The sequence below is a fragment of the Amphibalanus amphitrite genome, unplaced genomic scaffold, assembly GCF_019059575.1.
Source record: "Amphibalanus amphitrite isolate SeventyFive unplaced genomic scaffold, NRLGWU_Aamphi_draft 001929F_arrow, whole genome shotgun sequence".
Taxonomy (NCBI): Eukaryota; Metazoa; Arthropoda; class Thecostraca; order Balanomorpha; family Balanidae; genus Amphibalanus; species Amphibalanus amphitrite.
The window spans coordinates 18,834-39,385 of NW_024883422.1; the positions used below are offsets into that span (position 1 = coordinate 18,834).

The 20,552-nt window shown below is 51.1% G+C and overlaps 5 protein-coding genes across 5 annotated transcripts; 3 read left to right on the forward strand and 2 right to left on the reverse strand.

Moving 5' to 3' along the window:
• The first annotated feature begins 1,066 nt into the window (after positions 1 to 1,066).
• Positions 1,067 to 4,710, forward strand: LOC122375815. Its single transcript, XM_043355354.1, has 2 exons — positions 1,067 to 1,582; positions 3,683 to 4,710. The coding sequence occupies exons 1-2, from the start codon at positions 1,252 to 1,254 to the stop codon at positions 4,546 to 4,548; spliced, it is 1,197 nt and encodes a 398-aa protein (XP_043211289.1). The 5' UTR covers positions 1,067 to 1,251; the 3' UTR covers positions 4,549 to 4,710.
• A 3,740-nt stretch (positions 4,711 to 8,450) lies between these two features.
• On the forward strand, positions 8,451 to 8,841 carry LOC122375817 (histone H4). Its single transcript, XM_043355355.1, has one exon. The coding sequence runs from the start codon at positions 8,475 to 8,477 to the stop codon at positions 8,784 to 8,786; it is 312 nt and encodes a 103-aa protein (XP_043211290.1). The 5' UTR covers positions 8,451 to 8,474; the 3' UTR covers positions 8,787 to 8,841.
• Positions 8,842 to 14,660: 5,819 nt separating this feature from the next.
• Positions 14,661 to 15,140, reverse strand: LOC122375818 (histone H2A). The gene has a single exon (XM_043355356.1). It carries the CDS (start codon positions 15,086 to 15,088, stop codon positions 14,717 to 14,719), a length of 372 nt encoding a protein of 123 aa, XP_043211291.1. The 5' UTR covers positions 15,089 to 15,140; the 3' UTR covers positions 14,661 to 14,716.
• A 2,063-nt stretch (positions 15,141 to 17,203) lies between these two features.
• Positions 17,204 to 17,757, forward strand: LOC122375819 (histone H2B). Its single transcript, XM_043355357.1, has one exon. It carries the CDS (start codon positions 17,257 to 17,259, stop codon positions 17,626 to 17,628), a length of 372 nt encoding a protein of 123 aa, XP_043211292.1. The 5' UTR covers positions 17,204 to 17,256; the 3' UTR covers positions 17,629 to 17,757.
• A 1,623-nt stretch (positions 17,758 to 19,380) lies between these two features.
• Positions 19,381 to 19,978, reverse strand: LOC122375814 (late histone H1-like). Its single transcript, XM_043355352.1, has one exon. The coding sequence runs from the start codon at positions 19,960 to 19,962 to the stop codon at positions 19,396 to 19,398; it is 567 nt and encodes a 188-aa protein (XP_043211287.1). The 5' UTR covers positions 19,963 to 19,978; the 3' UTR covers positions 19,381 to 19,395.
• Between the last annotated feature and the right edge of the window lie 574 nt (positions 19,979 to 20,552).

The window sequence follows — 20,552 nt, forward strand, 5'->3', positions numbered from 1 at the left end:
TATATTACAACGTTGGCAGATTGGAGGGGGGCCTTGATCAAAGATATATTCATGTGTCAATTTGGTATGTCCGATTCTAAGCCTGGCTAGAATAACTTCTTTAAGCCGGGTATTTTGATAAGCAGTCGACCAGTGCTTAACGATTGGCTTGATTGGGTGAAGATAGAAGTGCGGGTTTACGTTCCATTCGAACTGGATATGTTTTTTATAGGCCTCGTGAATCACGTTAAGGTAATCTGATACCGGGCAGGGGAGGGAGTTATTGGGGGGTTCGCGGAGGCTGGCTTTGGCCGCTTCGTCAGCGCGCTCGTTCCCCACAATGTTCACGTGACCGGGTATCCAGATTACCTTAACTTCTCTTTTTTGATTGGTGATTTGGTTAATTTGTCTTTTAATGTCTCGCGTGATTGGGTGTGAATCATTATGGGCCACTGCGATTGATTGTACTGCGGCCTTGGAATCAGTGCAAATCACCAGCTGTCGATCTGTTTTGTTGATTACATGTTGGAGCGCTGCGTTAATCGCATAGAGCTCAGCCGAGAAGATGGAGTGGTAATCAGAGAGGCGGAATGATTGTATGTGTCCTTTTGTGTAGAAGGCGGCTCCGGTCTTGTTGTCCGCCCGGGAACCGTCTGTATATATAAAAGTATGGTTTTTATGTTCATTTTGGAATTCCAGGAAAAGTTGCTTCATTTCGTCAGTGTTCATTTCTTTTTTCTTGTCGTCGAACAAGAACAGGGTTTCAATGGGGTGCCTAGTCCAGTAAGGGTGTTCTGTCCGAACAAAGTCCATATTAGAACGATGGCGCGAGACAAAAGGCGCATGAAAAATGAAATGTGTTACACTGATGAAGAATGTGAAGAAATGATAACGGGGGAAAAAGGATTTTGAAATTTGGCTCAAAACTTGGTTCATTGTGGTATTGTTATTGCTTTGGCTCGACGAATGAATGAAATGTTTGCTTGCGTTTCCGTTTTTTCTTGATTGGAAAGATCCGGCACTTTTGTTTAATGTTGCAGACACAACATTATGGTCCTCATAATGTTGTGTAACATTATGGTAGGTGGGCCAGGCCAGCCGGCAGCCATCCGGACGTATTTTGGGTGGTGTCTGACGGGCAGCGTGGCACAGCTTCTACCGGTCGGCTCCCGAGAAGTGCTGCATGTGGCCCACCGCTGTGAAGGCGAAGAGAAGCTGCAAGCTCTAGTGAGAGACTTCTGGTCTACCGAGGCTTTTGGAACAAGGTACAATATGAAGCAGCCTCGCTCTCATGAAGATCGACTGGCGGAAGAGATGATGGAGTCCACCACCAAGTGGAGAGGTGACAGGTATGAAACCGGCCTTCTGTGGAAACCTGATTGCGCCCCCCTGCCCAATGACCGTAGCATGGCCCTGCGCCGCCTCGAATCTACGGAGAAGGCGCTCCGACGAGCACCAGAAAAGGCTGCAGCTTACCGCGACACTATGAGAGAGTATCTGGATAAAGGCTACGCCCGTCTGCTGACCGAAGAGGAACTACAGAAGCATCATCAGAGGTGCTGGTATTTGCCGCACCACGCGGTAACCAGCGCGAGCAAACCTGGTAAATTCCGGGTGGTGTTTGACGCAGCGGCGAAGTTTGCAGGCACATCTCTCAACGAGAATTTGCTAACGGGCCCAGACCTGCTGAAACAAATCCCAGGAGTGCTGCTTCGCTTCCGCCAGCAGCCAGTGGCTCTTATCGCCGATATTGAGCAGATGTTCCTGCAGGTGGCGGTCCGAGAAGAGGATCAGCCGGCACTCCGGTTCCTGTGGCGGGATCTAGAGACAGACAGACCCCCGAGTACCTATCAAATGGACCGGGTCATCTTCGGAGCTCGCTCGTCACCCGCCTCAGCGAGTTTCGTATTGAAGAAGACCGCAGAAGAGAGGGCTGAAGACACTCCCGAGGGTCGTAAAGCAGCAGCCATCGTGGTAGAAGACTTCTACATGGACGACATGGTAACTTCAGTCAACAGCCCCGCCCAGGCGAAAACTATCGTAATCGAGGTGACAAAGCTGATTTCAAGAGGCGGGTTCCGGCTGCGAAAATGGCTCAGCAATGATAAGTCTGTCCTCGCCGGAATTCCTGTGCAGGAGCGGGCTCCCAGTACAGCTGACTTAGAGAAGACACTGCCAACTGAGAAGGTGTTGGGTGTCACCTGGGATGCCGAGCAGGATGAGATTAGCAGCACGGCGCCCAGTGAGCTGGCTAATGTGCGGCAGCCGGCAACGAAGCGAGAAATACTGCGCGTCGTGGCGTCTATTTTTGACCCACTCGGATTCACCTCGCCGTTTGTGCTTCTAGCCAAACTGCAGCTGCAAGCACTCTGGTCTTGCCAGCAGGGCTGGGATGACCCACTCACCACAGAGGAATCTGATCGATGGGCGGCATGGATGGAGGAACTGCCCCGGCTGAGTGACACCAAGCTGCCACGATGGTATGGCGCTCAGGAAGAAGCCCCTCTGAGAAGAGATCTCCACGTCTTCTGTGACGGATCTGAAAAGGCTTTTGGAGCCGTGGCGTACCTGCGTCACGAGTACTCAGACGGAACCATTCACTGTGCGTTTGTCATGGGCAAGTGCAGAGTCGCACCGCTCAAGAAACTATCTATCGTACGCCTGGAAACTCAGGCAGCCGTGCTGGCTGTGCGTCTGGCAGCGTCGGTTGTCCAAGAGCTCACTGAAGAGGTGCACCGGGTGGTGTTTTGGAGTGACAGCCAGGTGGTTTTGAGCTACATAGCCAACGACAGCAAGAGATTCCACACATTTGTGGCAAACCGGATTGCTGAAATCCGTGACTTGACCGAGCCCAGCCAGTGGCGACACGTTCCTGGTGAGGCCAACCCGGCTGATGACTGCTCTCGCGGGCTAACGGCCTCTGCGCTCACTAAGGACAGCCGTTGGATCCGTGGGCCCGATTTCCTGTGGAGGCCAGAAACCTGCTGGCCGGCTGGTAGTGAGCAGCATAAGCTACCTGATGAGGATCCTGAAGTTAGAGTGGTGTTAGCTACTCAACACAAAGCCAGAGAGACAACCGCGGTCATTCCTGACCCAGAGCGATTCTCAAGCTGGCTGCGCTACAGGCGTGTAGTCGGCTGGACGCAGCGATTCCTGATCAACTTCGTGGCATCTCACTCGTTCGAAGATCGCCAGAACGACTTGAGAAGTGGTCCACTGTCGGCTGATGAGCTGCAAGACGCGCAGAATCTTGTCATTCGGGAGGTGCAGCGTGGGGCGTTCACTCAAGAGCTTGCAGCGCTGAGAAGCGGAAGGTCCATCAGCACGAGTAGCTGTCTACTTATGCTCTCTCCAGTTCTTGATGAAGACGGCCTGCTTCGAGTCGGTGGGCGGCTGGTGAACGCCCCTCTGCCTGAGTCCGCCCGCCATCCGGTCATCCTGCCGCGGGACAGCCGCGTGACAGCTCTGATCGTGAAGGACGTCCACCAGAAGCTACTGCACGCCGGAGTCGAGCAGACACTGAACGATCTGCGACAGCTGTTCTGGATACCCAGAGGGAGAGCAATGGTGAGGAGAGTCCTGCACAGCTGTCCGGTGTGTCGCCGGCGCCGCGCAAAACCGTGCCAGCCGAAGATGGCAGATCTGCCCCAGGCGCGGTTTGACACGCGGCACGTGTTCAGCAGCGTCGGTCTCGATTTTTTTGGTCCTATGCTCGTCAAGACGGGAGGACGGCATGAGAAGAGGTACGGACTGTTGGTGACGTGCCTCGCCACCCGGGCAGTGCACCTCGAGCTGTGCCACTCGCTCAGCACCGACAGCTTCCTCATGGCGTTCCGCAGATTCGCCTCAAGGCGAGGCAGACCGAAAGAGGTGTTCTCTGATAACGGGACGAATCTGCGAGCAGGAGAGAGGGAGATGCGTCGGCAGATCCAAGCATGGAACGTCCACGCCATCAGTGACCGCCTCGCACAAGATGGCATTAAGTGGCATTTTAACCCGCCAGGTGCGTGTCACATGGGAGGCGCCTGGGAGCGGCTAATATCCTCCGTTAAGCGTGCTCTGAGAGCAGTGCTGAGCCAGCTGACTGTCACGGACGAAGCGCTACAGACCGTGCTGACAGAAGTTGAGGCGGTGGTCAACGGTCGACCTCTGACCCATGTGTCCACAGAAGTGGATGATTTGGAGGCGATTACGCCGAACCATCTTCTGCTCGGCCGACGGGTAACTTGTCTGCCACCTGGCGTCTTCGACAACGGCGAGTCTGCGAGCAGGAGGATCTGGCGACAAACACAAGCTCTGACAGACCAGTTCTGGACCAGATGGCTGAAGGAATATGTCCCCAGCCTGACCTGTCGCCGCAAGTGGACAAGAGACATGCGGAACTTGGCGCCCGGCGACCTGGTTTTGATCGCAGAAGATAACGTGCCGCGGGGTCAGTGGCCCCTCGGCAGAGTGATCGAAGTGATGCCCGGCCCTGACGGCCGGGTGAGGTCAGCTCGTCTGCGCGCTCGTGGTGGTACAGTGCACCGACCGGCCACCAAGATATGCCTTCTCGAGGAGGCGAGATAACTGCTGACGGTGTCCAGTGATACCGGCGTCTCACGCGCGCGTGCGCGTGGAGGGGGGAGGATGTTCTGTCCGAACAAAGTCCATATTAGAACGATGGCGCGAGACAAAAGGCGCATGAAAAATGAAATGTGTTACACTGATGAAGAATGTGAAGAAATGATAACGGGGGAAAAAGGATTTTGAAATTTGGCTCAAAACTTGGTTCATTGTGGTATTGTTATTGCTTTGGCTCGACGAATGAATGAAATGTTTGCTTGCGTTTCCGTTTTTTCTTGATTGGAAAGATCCGGCACTTTTGTTTAATGTTGCAGACACAACAAGGGCTCAGTGGGGGGGTTTCTAGGACTTTTGGAGTTTCTATTTTATAGTCCCTGAGTATGTTTTTAAGGTGTCTTCTTATTGTTTGGTACTTGTATTCTCTATGTGTTATTATGTTATTTTCTGGTAGGTTACTGAGTATAGCATATGGTATTGTATCTTTTCTTGCCATTACTTTTGTGTAATACCTTATAAGCTGGTATTCTCTTCTTCTTTCAAGAGCAGGAATGTTGGAATCAACACGGAGATTCGACGAGGGCGAAGTGCGGAGTGCGCCAGAGATAATGCGAAGAGCGGAATTTTGGATACTCTCGACCTTGTTACTGAGAGTAGTGGATATATTAGTTAGTAGAAAGGCATTATAATCCAAGATGGATCGAATCAGAGATGTATAGAAGTGTTAGTGTTTTCCTGTCAGCGCCCCAGTGCGTGCCTGAGATGCACCTCATGATATTGAGGCGCCGGGTGCACCTTCCTGTGATGTCTGCTATGTGTTGTGTGAAAGTGAGTCCCCTGTCCAGTGTGATGCCTAGATATTTAAAGGTGTTTGTTTGTGGAATCTCAACCCGGCCCAAACGGAGCGGGCGTGGGGGTGTGGGGTGTCTGCGTTGCTTGGAAAAGGTTAGTGAGGCTGACTTGTGGGGAGCAATTTGCATTCCCCACTTGTCACACCATTTGTTTACGTGGTTTAGTACCGTTTGAAGTTTTTGGTATGCCCCATTCACATTGTGGTGCGACGTCCAGACCGCCAAATCGTCAGCATACATGGAATAGTGTACGTTGTGTGTTACATTGTGTATATTGTCAAAGATGTCATTTATATATATAAGGAAGAGCGTCGGGGAGAGAGGACTTCCCTGAGGGACGCCGTGATCGAGGTTATGTAGGGTTGAGTAGGTGTTGCCTATTCTGACCTTGAAAGTGCGGTTATTAAGAAAATTACTTATGAAATTGGCCATGCGGCCGCGTATTCCCATGTTATGTGTTTTTATAAGTATAGCTTTGTGATGTACTTTGTCAAAGGCTGCTTTCAAATCGAGGAAGAGTGCAGCTGTAACTTTATCATGGAAAAACCCCTGTTGTATCGTGTCAATGATGTGTATCAGGTTGTCAGCTGTGGAGCGTGCTGGTCGAAATCCGTTTTGGTGTTGTGAGAGCTTGTGTTGTGATTCTAGGTACACTCTGATTCGATTGTTGACCATTCTCTCGACGATTTTAGAGGCACAGCTCGACAATGAAATTGGTCTGTAACTAGCTGGATCGGTGCTATGTTTGTCTTTTTTGAGAATGGGGATGATTATACTTTCTCTCCAGGAGTCCGGAAAGTGGCCTTCAACCCATAGCTGGTTGATGACCTTGAGAAAGTGTTCAAGGCCAAAGGGGGTTAGTTTTCTGAAGAACATGTAGGGCAGTTTGTCCGGGCCTACCGAAGTATTCCCACACTTAACGATTGCATGTTGTAGTTCATAAAGGGTGAATAGGTGATTGTAATGTTCTGTGTTGTCGGATTGGAACGTGAGTGTTGATAGAGTGGTGCTGAGGTTGTTGTGTAGAGTGTCTGAGTAGTTGTTGTTTGAGGATATGTTTGCATAATGGGCTGCAAATTGCGTGGCAACTGCTTGTGGGTCTGTTGTGAGTGTGTTCTGTATAATCAGTGACGGAACTTTATATATCTTTGGTTTATTGTTGCGGAAACATCTAAGATGTTCCCAAACTTTAGTAATGGGTGTAAAACGGTTGAATTTGTTCGAAAAGCTTTCCCAAGACTCTTTTTTGGCTGCGTTGATGACTTCTTTTGCGTTCCTGATTTCGTTCCTGAGCTGAATTTCATGAGCAACACAGGGGCAGGCCCTACATTTTCGTAGGGCTCTGCGGCGCCTCGCGACTGCTTTTTGACAGTTTTCCGTCCACCACGGGGCGTGTTTATAACCCTGTCTTTGCTTTGTCAATGGGACAGAACGTTCAGCTGCTTCGCCTACTATCTGAAGGAAACTTTCCATGTTTACTGTATCATTGTCATTTACGTTATTGTTTGTATGGTCGTTGAAGCTAATAATGTCAAGTTGTTCATCTATGTCGTCCTGGAATGTCGTCCAGTCCGCTTTGTTAAAGTTCCATTTCGGGAGATATGTATTTATGGTTGACCTTGAAGAGGATTCAACTGTTATATGTATAGGATAATGATCACTAAAGTATTGGTCGATTTGCACTTTTGGGGTAAAAAACAAACTTATTTCTGGAGAGGTCAGCACAAGATCAATTACCGAGTATTGATTTGTTCCGTTCATGATTCTGTGGAATGTTGGTGATTTGTCATTAAGACAAATGAGATTATGTTTGTCAATGATGTTGTAAAGTGTGGTGCCGCGCTGTGTTATGTTGTTGCAGCCCCAGGCTGTGTGGTGAGCATTAAAATCACCTATTATCAATTTAGGGGAGGGGATTTGGCCAAAGAGTCGATCCAGTTGTTGGTACGTTACGTTAATACTAGGTGACAAGTAGAGAGAAATTACATTAACGTCTCGCTGTGCAATTTTGACTGTGGTTGCAACGTAATTTAGGTTAGAGTCAAAGTTAACTTGTTGATGTATAAGGTTGTTAGAGACATACAAAGCCGAACCGCCTCGGCGTGGGGAATCATTTACGTTATTGCAGTAAAGAGAATATCCAAAGAGGTTAAAATTATATTTAGTCGAATCAGTGTCGAGGAAGTGGGTCTCTTGGATGGCGGCTACTAATGGCTTTTTATTAACTATATATTCACGGAATTCCGCCCAGTGGGATACTACAGAGTTAGTATTCCACTGGAGCAGGAATTCCTCCGTGTGTTGTGACAGATTACTGTTTCTTTAGAGCGGACCGAGTGAGCGGGCCGGACCTGGCTGTCTCCAGTACATCCAGATCGGCCAGGCTAAGTGGAACTGTGCTGCTCCGGCGGAGCGAGGGAGTGGCGTGGTGTGGCGGCGAAGGGGTGGGAGCGCTGACGATTGTGGCGTCCAGGTCGTCGAGCTGCAGGGAGACAGTGTCGGCCTCCGACTGGCCGCTGCTGAGGCTCTCCGTGGAGCCGCTCGAGTGTTTGAGAGAGGACGGCCCTGGAGCGGGGTCGTTAGTGTCAGTGTCGGACGGGACGGAGGGCGAGGCCTGAGGGGCGGCCGGTGAGGACATGGCGCCGGCTTCTGGGTCCTCGGCAGTGCGCTTAGGAGCGGGTGGCACGGAGCGCGCCGGTGGTGAGGCCACCTTCTGGGTCGCGCCTGGGGCCGGCAGGGGCGGCCAGTCGTCCCCGGCGAGAGGGGCGGTTGCGGTGTCGGTCGGGCGGGCGACGGCGGCGGCGGCGGTCAGGCGGGCGGCGGCGGCGACGGCCGGGCGGGCGGCGGCGGCGGCGGTCGGGCGGGCGGCGGCGGCGGCGGTCGGGCGGGCGGCGGCGGCGGCGGCTAAGTTTCGCGGTTTTTTCTCTAAGACATAGACTTGAATTTTGAAAGCGCACGACTGTACAGCATGCGTTCTTTTTCAAGAGGCTACCCGCTTGGCACACAAATGGCAACATCTGTGCTTAATTGAACCTACAAACGGCAAAGGCACAAAGGAGTAACCACCAATTACTCGCCAAGATGACGGGACGTGGCAAGGGCGGCAAAGGATTGGGTAAAGGAGGAGCTAAGCGGCATCGTAAAGTTTTGCGTGATAACATTCAGGGCATCACCAAACCTGCTATTCGACGCCTGGCTCGTCGTGGCGGTGTCAAGCGCATTAGCGGCCTCATCTACGAGGAGACGCGCGGCGTTCTCAAAGTGTTCCTGGAGAACGTCATCCGCGACGCTGTCACCTATACCGAGCACGCCAAGCGCAAGACGGTGACTGCCATGGACGTCGTCTACGCTCTGAAGCGCCAGGGCCGCACACTGTACGGCTTCGGCGGTTAAGCGGAATGCCTCGCGACGAAAGCCCCACGAACAACAGGCCTTTTTAAAGGCCACACTTAATCTGAAAGATTTTCACCGATTGATTGTATTACATTATTGAGACGCCAATCATCCCCGATCGTCTAGCCAACAGGCTGGTCAGCAGCCGAGGGTGCCTGGTGAGCACCCTCCTGAAGGATAGCTTCGTGAGAAAATTCGGAAACTGCTCCCTCGCACACTCCGTACTATTTTCCGAATATGCTTCGGCAAGGCACCTATGTGTCCATGAGAAAATTCGGAAAAGCGATTGACACCAGTCCCGTGTCGACCTGACGAACGGTACTCCGTCACAGCCCCTTAAGCCAGGACCATGTTTTCCGGTATTTCTCACGAAATTGTACCACCGTAGATAATCCGGGAACTGGGTACAACATCGTGAGACTTTTTGTGAATCGTAGATGGCGCCAAAGTAGGGGCAGACGGGACCCGAGACCGGCACCGCGGGGGGTGGGGTGAGGGGCGGGACTGACAGGGGTCGTCGCGCGGAACTGTCCTACGGCCAGCGCCGAGCATCTAGACTCGGGCCCGCAGGGCTGCCCCAGGCGCGACCAGAGCTCCCGGATGTTCCGGCTCACTGCCGCGCCCCAGCGCGTCAAACTTCGTGAGAAAATTCGGAAACTGCTCCCTCGCACTCTCCGTACTATTTTCCGAATATTCTTCGGCAAGGTACATATGTGTCCATGAGAAAATTCGGAAAAGCGATTGACACCAGTCCCGTGTCAAAATGACACACGGTGCGGTGTCAGAGTCCTGTGAGCTGGTACAATGTTTTCCGGTTTTTCTCACGAAAATGTATCACCGTAGACTTGTCGGGAATGGCGTACAATATCGTGAGACTTTTCGGAAAACCACCTTCCAGCACACCTTATGGGCGTTCACGTTTTCTCTCACGAACTAATACCACCGTAGATAATGCGGGAAATGAGTACAACATCGTGAGACTTTTCGTGAATCATAGATGACGCTAATGTACAGCAACCGCTGCAACTGTGAATGGAGCATATGGCTGGTAGGGACAGCACCTGCCATGCCGGACAGGCGTGGCAGGGACTGCCATGCATGCATCCATAAATATGCGTCTTTGACAGCTCATGTGACATGTAACATATCTTCAACGAATTGGATTCCATAGTCCGGTTCAGGTTGGTACGATCTGGTGTCAGTATGCATGTTACTAGCTTGATGTTCATCATTAAAGTTTATATGTTGGCCGTCTGCACCTCCGAGCTCTCGTCCTGGACTGCTCAACCATCTGTGGTTATGTTGTCCTGCGAGACAGCCCCGTCCCCTCCCTCCCTCTATGAACAAAGCGTGCCTTATCTCGGCTCGGCCTTGCCCGGTCCCCTCCCCCCCCTCCCTGGACTCGGGCCGCGCTCTCAGTTCTCTGCCGCGCCACGCCTCGGGTCTCCTCACACCCCTCTGCCCCGACCCTCCCTCCCCGAACCGACAATCATCTTCCGGCTCACCACGTTCGAGCCCCTGACAGCCAATAGGTTGGCCCCATTACTGATGAAGGTATCTTTCCGTGAGGATTACATTGGGTACTGAGATGTCACCATGACAAATAGTCCGACAGATACATCACATGAGTATATTTCCGTGAGAAAATTCGGAAGCGTCGCCGTGTCATTTTCGATGCTGTGTTCCAAGTATTCTTCGCAAAGGTATGTTTCCGTGAGGATTTTATGGGAGACTGGGATGTCACCATGAAAGACATCCCGCCAAATACACCATTAGAGTGTATTTCCGTGAGAAAATTCGGAAGCGGCCCCGTCTCTTTTCGCTGCTGTGTTCCGAATATTTTTTTCGCAATGGTATGTGTTGCTGTTCGGTTCGATATCGCGGCTCGCGGTTCACTCAATCGACACGCTCGCTGTCGGCTGTGGTTATATTCAGTCGTGCCAGGAAGAGGATTGTCGGGTCCTCTCCCTGGCGACACTCGTTGAACAACTGCTCGGGTTTGGACGCGGCCGTCGGCCCAGGACGGTGACAAGTGGCCCACACATGGCCTCACATGGCTCGGGCCGCCGATGGCCGGCCGGCCGGAAGCGACGAGGAGAACGGTTAACAGACAAAACATGCGTTGGGAGATAAATCAGAATCAAAAGTCAAGAGTTCACAGCACAGCCGGCATTTTAATAAGAACGGGAAACTCGTGACCAATTTGTACGGAACAGTTTGTTTCCGACCCGTGAGTTTTATAAGGGAGACAGAGATGTCACCACGAAAGGCATTCCGCCAAATTTACCATAGAAACACATTTCATTTCCGTAAGAATATTCGGAAACCTTGCCCTTTCTGTACATTTCTCTGATTATTCTTCGATAAAGGCATGGATGAAGTATACCTAATCCATGATAAAGGTATGTTTTCGTGAGGATTGTATGTGAGAACCCATTAGCGCTCAGTGTCCTCATATGAGGACACCCGAAACAGCCAGACGTGGCGCACACCGGGTATATGTTAGACGGCTTAGAACCTCGCCAACGTGTCGAGAAGGTCTTTGTCGACCACCTGGGTCCCGTTATGTTTGTTTCCCTTCACCCTCTTGTATTTGATAAGCGCTTAAATTTAGCGATTTTCAGACATTGAGACCCTCGTCGGCTTATTTGGCTTCCATTCAACTGTGAACATAGTTACGTCCAAATTGACTCCACTCATTGCTCAACGGATTATGTTATACACATAATCGTATTCTCATCGGCCATTTCTAGAATTCTAGCGATCTGGAGAGCGCCAAATTTAGATGTCATCAAATGAGGACATTGGGCGGAACGGGGTAGCGGCGGGCCGGCCGGCCGCCGCGGCCGCCGAGGTGTGGGAGGGCGGGGCGGCGGTAAGGGGACCGCCGGGAATGCGAGGGGGTGACGCTATGGGGAGACCCCTGGGGTGTTCAGGGTGGGGTGGCAGTGGGGGGAGACTGGGAGGGGGGGGGGGGCGGAAGTGAGCCCTGAGACGCTAGCGTCAGTTTCCACCCGTGTGTTGGACTGCGAGCTGAGTGTGTGCGACCTTGATGATAAGATACGCTTTTAGATACGTTTTATTTTACGCGGGAGTGTGGTCGATCTGCAATCGCCATGCGTCATGAAAAAGCGATTAAACCCTCACACGTTCCGAACATTCTTCGGAATAGTATATTTCTGTGAGGATGCTGTGATAGCTCGTCACGGGGAATGCAACGGTGGCTCTTATTTTGCGCTACGTGGTCTACAGCGGCTAAAGATTTGTTTGAAAAAAAATAAGGTCATAAACTTAAAAGTCCAGACATGTGCATGGATCCGAGTAATGGATTCATGATCTCAGTGGATCTCGAGGCAAATTGTAGGTTAGGATCTATGATCCCACCGGATCGGACGTGAATAATTTATCAGGGATCTATTATCTCGTAGGATCTGACGATGAACCAGGAAAGTGGATCCATGAACTGAGTGGATATATGAACTAATAGAAACAGAACGTTTTTGAGTTGATATAAGTGATTTTTTTCATTTCTTCGGTTACAAAAACTAAACGGGGATTTATGACCACACTGGATCTCTAGCAAAAAAATTAGACCTATCCATGATGGCTACGGATCTTTCGATAGCAGCTGAATCTATGATCCCGTTGGATCCAAAATAAGGGTTCGTGGGATCAGATCCTAGATTCATTTGCTCGGATCCAGGCACATGTCTGCTTTATTTTATTTTTTTTTTTTTGAATTTTGCATCCCCGCTAGCACAAGGCTATAGCAGGGGAAGGGAAGTTACTTGCTGGCAATTTGCCAGATCTTTTGTTTTACGTTAGGTTAATTGCCGGCTATTTTATTCCGGCCCAAGAGGCAAAGCAAAGACAAATTTTACGTTAGACCGGCTCATGTGGCGTCCGGTGGGTTGCAAAACAAAGGGAAGGCCGAAAAGGTGCCAGATAGGCGAGACCGATAAATTTGGTTACTTACATAGAGCTTGCTGCTGAGACTTGCTGCTGATTTGTGTGCTGTTGTTTGGTGTGTGTGCTGTTGTTGTGGGGTGAACTTTTACCAGGAAAAGTCCTAACTAGAAAAAACCTGGTGCCTATCCAAGAGGGCAAAAACCTGTGCGTTCAGCCAAAGTACACAGTAAAAAGCCCTTTCTTTTGATTACGTTACGTTATATCACTAGAAGTGGCATTGTATGTGGATTTGCGCGCAAGAGGTGTGCGCGGACCTTCCAAATAAAAACCGGTCAGTCCGGCGACTCCTCTGCGGGTTATGGCAGCCGGTGTTAACCGGGTGCCGCCAGCCATGTCCCGCCCGTCTTAGGGGTTCAACTTTGGCGGCTTACACATATATATATATACACTTGGAAAAGGCGACCCGTGTGTAGGCAAAGGAGAACGAAAGCGAATGGAAGCAAAACGAAGCGGATGGAAACGACGATGGAAGATCATAAGAACATCTATATACCGTGTACAGGGTTGCGATCATATGCTATTGATGAGATTCGAATCACTGAGGAAGGTAAAGAGAAGTTCAATTAGATCTGGATGATCATCACCCAGGAGAGTTGGGAGGTCCAGGCTGAGGTTGTGTGTGTTTGTGTAGTGAATGATGGATTGACGGTATTGGTCGTAGTGTGGGCAGTTGAGAAGGAGGTGGGCAATGTTGAGTCGGGTGTGTGCGGCGCAGTGTGGACAGCTCGGGGGTGGCTCATTTTTTATGATAAAATCATGTGTTATCTTTGTGTGTCCCAGCCTCAATCTGGCTAGAACTATTTCCTTGAGTCGATTATCTTGATTAGAGGATGTGAAATTACCAATTTGCGGGTGGATTTCAAAGAGATGATCGTAGGGAAGGGCCTGCCAGTCATACTGGCGCAGGTCTCGGAATGCGTGATTGAGGTGCGAAAGGATGTCTTGATGTGTACAGCGATCTTCTTTACGATTAGAGAGATTAAGGCTTTGTTTGGCAAGCTCGTCAGCTTCTATGTTTCCCGGGATGCCACTATGTCCCGGGATCCATAGAAGTCTGATGTTGTATCCTATCTTGTTTAGGTTAATTATGTTCTTCTTAATCAGGTATACAATGTGGTGGTCGGTTTGATTCTGTGATTTGATTGCCGAAAGTGATGATGCAGAATCAGTGCAGATCACGCTGTTCTTAACTTTTTTCTTTTTGATGTGATTGATAGCATGAAGTATAGCCGCAAGCTCGGCTGAAAAGATAGAGAAAATATCCGGAAGACGACTTGATTTTCTATAATGGGTAGAGAAGACTCCAGCTCCCGATTTGCCGTTCATGACGGATCCGTCAGTGAAGTAGAATGTTGTTTGTTGATGTGTGTGGCAATATTCGAGAAAGAGTTGATTTACTTCTGCCAGTGTTACTCTATCTTTTTTGTCATTGAAGAGGTATTCTATATTATCTATGCGATCAAGGTAAGCTGATGTTATAGGGGGAGTTGGCAATATGGTTGGAATGGTTATTTGAAAGTGATCAATTACTTTCTGGAGGCGACGAGAGATCAGTGGATAGCGACGCTGCTTTGTGAGTGACGAGTACGATTGGGTGTTTGTAAGAATTTGGTAGGCGATATCATCCGGGCGGGAAGCACATCGTATATAATAACGCAGCAATGTCTGCTTTAATAGTTTTTTTTCGCCGTAGCTTGACCAATAAGAGATATCAATTGCAAATTCGATGTCTGTAGTAGTTCAGGTGAAAGCTACGGGAGAGGCCGTTTCACCCTCCCCCCCCCCCCCCACGGGGCGTGGGTTAACGTTTCACGCCAACGGAAACAGCTCTGGGTGCTCCCCAGATAGCGTGATAAGCCGACGCGTTGTCATGAAAGTGACCTGTGACCAGTTCCATTGGTATTGTGTGGCCTTTAAAAAGGCCTGTTACAGGGTTCGAGTCGACTGAGCCAGATGCAGGCTTACTTCTTCTCGGTCTTCTTGGGCAGGAGCACCGCCTGGATGTTTGGCAGCACACCGCCCTGGGCGATGGTGACGCCCGACAGGAGCTTGTTCAGCTCCTCGTCGTTGCGGATGGCCAGCTGCAGGTGGCGAGGGATGATCCTGGTCTTCTTGTTGTCGCGCGCAGCGTTGCCGGCCAGCTCGAGTACCTCAGCGGCCAGGTACTCCATGACGGCAGCCAGGTACACGGGGGCACCGGCACCGACGCGCTCGGCATAGTTTCCCTTACGCAAGAGACGATGGATACGACCGACAGGGAACTGAAGTCCGGCCCGGGAGGACCGGGACTTGGCCTTTCCCTTCACCTTGCCGCCCTTGCCGCGTCCAGACATGGCTGTATGTGAACAAGATGTAGCAACAAACGTGCAATCCCGTATTTGCGTTCACACCTGGATTTAAAAAGGGACGTAGCGGCGCCGGACACCGGTGCTCACCCCCTCTCTCCCACCGCCATTACGCTTTATCAACCGAATTCCAAATTTCGTGTTGAACGGGAAGAGCGGGTCTCCGCCACGACGCGATCCTTACGTCAAGCTACAAGCTTCAAGCTCAACCAACCTTCTTCCGCTTTGCCGGGCTGCAACAGAACGGGGCCGGTTTGGCACGTTCTGTTGCCTTTTTCCTGACACCTGTCAGTCCTTCCGCCGCTGCGGGCAGCTTCGGAGTGGGGCCGGTTCGGCACGCTCCGGGGCACTAGCATCGTTTTCCTCGACACCCTCGAGGCCTTCCGCTGTTGCGGGCAGCACCGGAGCGGGGCCGGATCGGCGCGCTTCGGTGCATCTCTTCAAGTCCTACTAGCTCCTGTCACCTCTTCACCGTCCGTGTGAAGACCTGTGTCCTGTACCGTCATCAACTGGGTTCGTTCTGCACCGTCCGGAAGCTTTCCTCAAGATCTGCACCACTCCAAAATTCTCCACCGTCCGCCACACTCACAGACACAGAAATACAGCAAAGTTTCCTCGAATACATACACCATCACAAACCGACCAACATCTTTTTCACTGACGGCTCAAAGCACAACGACAGAACAGCCGCAGCAACCATTCTTCACCGACACCAAGCACAACCGACAATCACCTTCAGGGCCCGCCTCCCAGACCACACATCTGTATACACAGCAGAGCTACACGCCATCTACACAGCATACACCACAATCCAAGAACATCAACTAACAAACAGCATCATCGCAACAGACTCCAAGTCTGCGGTGACCGCTATCAGACACACCACTACGACCCGAACACACCCCATAATCCACCACATTCTATACACGCAACACCAACTTGACCCGGAACAACAGCCTGCCATTATCTGGATCCCCGGGCACTGCGGCATCCCCGGCAATACGCAAGCAGACGCACACGCCAAACATGCACTTCAGCAACCACAACCGATCCACATCCCACTCTCACTAAATGACTTTACACCCATTATCTCAGCCCAACTACACAAACACTACCAGTCAATATGGCACAACACACGAACCGCACTACAAACCATTCAACCACGCATAGAACACTGGCACACCAAGAACATGAACTCACGCAAAAACGAGAGGGCTATCACACGACTTCGCATCGGACACACCACTATCACACACAACTACATCATCACAAGAAGCCCGAGACCAAAATGCAACACCTGCAACACTTTCATCACTGTCAAACATCTGCTACTCACATGCCCACAATACCAACACCACAGGACAAACATACAAACATACTGCAGAGTAACCAAATTTATTGTCTCGCCCATCAGGCACCTTTCGGCCTTCCCTTTGCTTTGAACCCACCGGACGCCACATGAGCCGGTTTAACGTAGTCTTTTGCCTTTCTCTTAGTTCTTGGGCCGGAATCAAATAGCCGGCATTAACGTAACGTAAACGAAAGACCTGGCGAATTGCCAGCTAGTAACTTTCCCCTTCCCCCGGCTATAGCCACTTGGCTTGCCGGGAGGACAAAAAAAAAAAAAAAAAAAAAAAAAAAAAAAAGACGCCAACATCCCACTAACACTCACAACACTGCTCGGGGACTTACACCCCGAGCTAACAACACTACTCATCCACTACATACACAACACTGGGCTGATAAATGACCTGTAAATCTCCTCCCCTAGAGCCAAGGACAAAAAAGCCAAAAAAAAAGCCAAAAGAAAGAAAAAAGCCAAAAAAAAAACATTCAAAACAATGACAATCAAAATAAAAGACCCCAGAATGGCAAAATGGCAAAAAAAAAAGAGACAAAAAAGCATAAAAAAGAAAAAAAAATAGAAGGGGCATTCCGGCTACCCGGGAGGAGATAGCTAGGAACCCTGACCCACCCCTCACCCCACCCTTTCGAGCCAAAGAAGACGACGGACACTGCAAGACAACGGACGGACCAACAATGAAGACGGACGACAGAACCGGGCCCAAATACAGGACGCTGTGGTGGCCCGTAAGCCACAAATACCTACCTACCTACCTTCGTGTTGAACAGTGTATTGCACTCGAAGCGCCGCCATGCCACCGAAGACTAGCGGAAAGGCCGCAAAGAAGGCCGGCAAGGCCCAGAAGAATATCTCCAAGGGAGATAAGAAGCGTAAGCGCAAGAGGAAGGAATCGTACGGCATCTACATCTACAAGGTGCTGAAGCAGGTCCACCCGGACACCGGTATCTCGTCGAAGGCCATGAGCATCATGAACTCCTTTGTCAACGACATCTTCGAGCGCATTGCTGCCGAGGCCTCGCGTCTGGCGCACTACAACAAGCGCTCGACAATCACCTCTAGGGAGATTCAGACTGCTGTCCGCCTGCTCCTCCCCGGTGAGCTTGCCAAGCATGCCGTGTCGGAGGGGACCAAGGCCGTCACAAAGTACACGAGCAGCAAGTAAGCTGGCTGGCCTGGCAGCCGGTGCCGGTCGACGCTCGCTTCATCTCATCACTGATCATCGCTCATCGCCTCCCATGCCGGCCGGTGCCGCTCCTAGCAGCACAAATAGGTCTTTTTCAAGACCAATAAATCAAATAGTGGACTTGCAGCACAGATGTTTACATCCGGGTCATTGTTGCAGCGGGTCGTTGGCTTCAAGCAGACGCTGATCTGCACTCACCATGGTCGCTATCGAAATCGCAACAGAACGGCATGATAAGGGACGTAGCGGTGGCAGCTACTAGCGGCGTTTGAAATTTTTTGATGTTGTTTGAAACACAACATCACATTTATTGCTGTTCTAAAGAACAATCCGAACGGCAAGGATGAGTCGCCACCGCAACACTCTAAACAGCTACGAGTGGAGACTGCATTGTAACACAAGAAGGCAGCACGAGAATGCAGCGCAGACTGAGGCAGTAGCACCTCGGTAACTGCATTCGCGAATAGGCCGCTAACACCGCGGTAACTTATATTTGTTACCATTCACACTACATAGATACAGTTACACGATACATACACTCTAGAATAACACGATACACCCTAGCACCGATCTACGCCGCGCACGAGGTACGGTGCCAGGTCTGGATCATCCAGAGGGTCGCGGCTCCGCGGTAGATCTTGTGCAGCAAAATACGCCCTCATTTCCTCGTATATTTGTCTGTATCTCGCCAGGCGAGCTGAGATGGGGCTGTTGGCGGACTTTGGAGGCGACTGACACGGGTCTCCGGCAGTCTCCACCTTCTCGCTGCACAAACACAACATTGGTTCATGTATTTATTAGCATTCATACACACAGTCATACTTGTGCAAGGTGTCAGTGTTCGATTGTGGGGTGTAATAGCCAGGGAAAAAGTTCTATGAACTGAAAAACCCGGCGCCTATTGCAAAGGGAAAAACCCCGCGCTGAAGCCAAAATAGCGCGGGGAAAAAACCTGTATCGTTTAAGCTAATGTGTAGGAGGGTGACGAAGAGGGAGATGGGAGACGGTTCCGCGCGGGGAGGGACACCCGGGGTCGCCTAGCAGCAAACGCTTCAGCCCCCAGTCGGTGTTGGCGCTGCGACGGTTGTTGGCACGGGGCCTTTACCGGAGCGCGCAATATGGAGACCGTCTATGCAAGGAGGGATAAGAAGAGGGACAGGGAGATGACTCCGCGCGAGAAGGGCGCCCGGAGGCCAAGCAGGAAAAGCTAAGCCCCCAGTCGGTGTTGACGCTCAACGATCTCGGCCCAATCGACCTGATCGGAGCGCGCAATGGAGTCACCTAAGTGTTCGCGGTGCCGCGCCTCCGCCGCCGTTAGCGCGCGTGTAAATCACAGGTGATTAGGCGAGATCGACGATTCAACGGAGCAATTAGTGCGAATGAGAAGCGGTGGGGGAACAACATCGAACGATAATCACAAAAATCACAAGAACAACATCAACAGCAAGAATGGAAGATCAATCATTAGCACGTACAATCAACGGCGCGGCGGAGAGAAAATGGCGGAGAAGAATGTAGGAGAGGAGGAAGTTTCTGGCACTAGGCCAGGCCGGGGGTTAAAGTTCGTGGAGAAGTTGCGCGTCCTTGAGAAATGCGAAGAGTTTTTCGAGGAGAAGTAGATGGTCGTCTCCCAGGAGAGTGGGGAGATCCAGATATCATCTGTGCTTAAAAAGACAAAAACGAGACGATTAGATGGCTCTGATAAGAGCCATTAACATGTGCCAGCGGAACGGTCAGGCACATCGTTCACTTCTTAGCCGGGGCCTTTTTGGCGGCAGGCTTTTTGGCAGCCGTCTTTTTGGGCTTCGGTGCCTTGGGCTTCTTCGCCGGCGACTTGGCCTTCTTAGCTTTGGTTGGCTTGGCCTTGGGCTTCTGGGCCTTGGCGGGAGACTTGGCAGTCTTCTTTTTGTCCGCCGACTTTTTGGCAGCAGTCTTCTTTGGTGTCTTTTTCGCGGCCACAGGCTTCTTAGGCGACTTTGCGGCGGGCTTGGCCGGCTTGGCAGCAGCGGAAGACAGCTTGAACGATCCGCTGGCACCCTTGCCTTTGGTCTGCACCAGGGCGCCGCTGGTGACGCCAGTCTTGAGAGCCTTTTTGATGAACGGCGCCAGCTTTTCAACGTCGACCTTGTAGTTCGCTGCAATGTACTTCTTGATGGCGATCAGCGACGAGCCTCCTCGCTCCTTCAGACCTTTGATGGCTCCCTGGACCATCTCGTTGGTGGGCGGGTGCGTCGGCTTGGTGCGAGACACCTTTGCCTTGGCCGCCTTGGCGGCGCCAGCAGCAGGGGCGGTGGCAGCGGTAGACTCGGTCATCTTTTTCTGGCGTCAGGTATAGTCAGTAATAATAGTCGCTTTTTTTTTTTTTTTTTTTTTTTTGGTCCTCCCGGCAAGCCAAGTGGCTATAGCCGGGGGAGGGGGAAAGTTACTAGCTGGCAATTGGCCAGGTCTTCCGTTTACGTTACGTTAATGCCGGCTATTTAATTCCGGCCCAAGAACTAAGACAAAGGCAAAAGACTACGTTAAACCGGCTCATGTGGCGTCCGGTGGGTTACAAAGCAAAGGGAAGGCCGAAAGGTGCCTGATAGGCGAGACCAATAAATTTGGTTACTTACATAGAACTTGCTGCTGAGACTTGCTGCTGATTTGTGTGCTGTTGTTTGGTGAGTGTTGTTGTGGGGTGAATTTTACCAGGAAAAGTCCTAACTAGAAAAAACCTGGTGCCTATCCAAGAGGGCAAAAACCTGTGCGTTCAGCCAAAGTACACAGTAAAAAGCCCTTTCTTTTGATTACGTTACGTTATATCACTAGGAGTGGCATTGTATGTGGATTTGCACGCAAGAGGTGTGCTCGGACTGACCAAATAAAAACCGGTCAGTCCGGCGACTCCTCTGCGGGTTATGGCA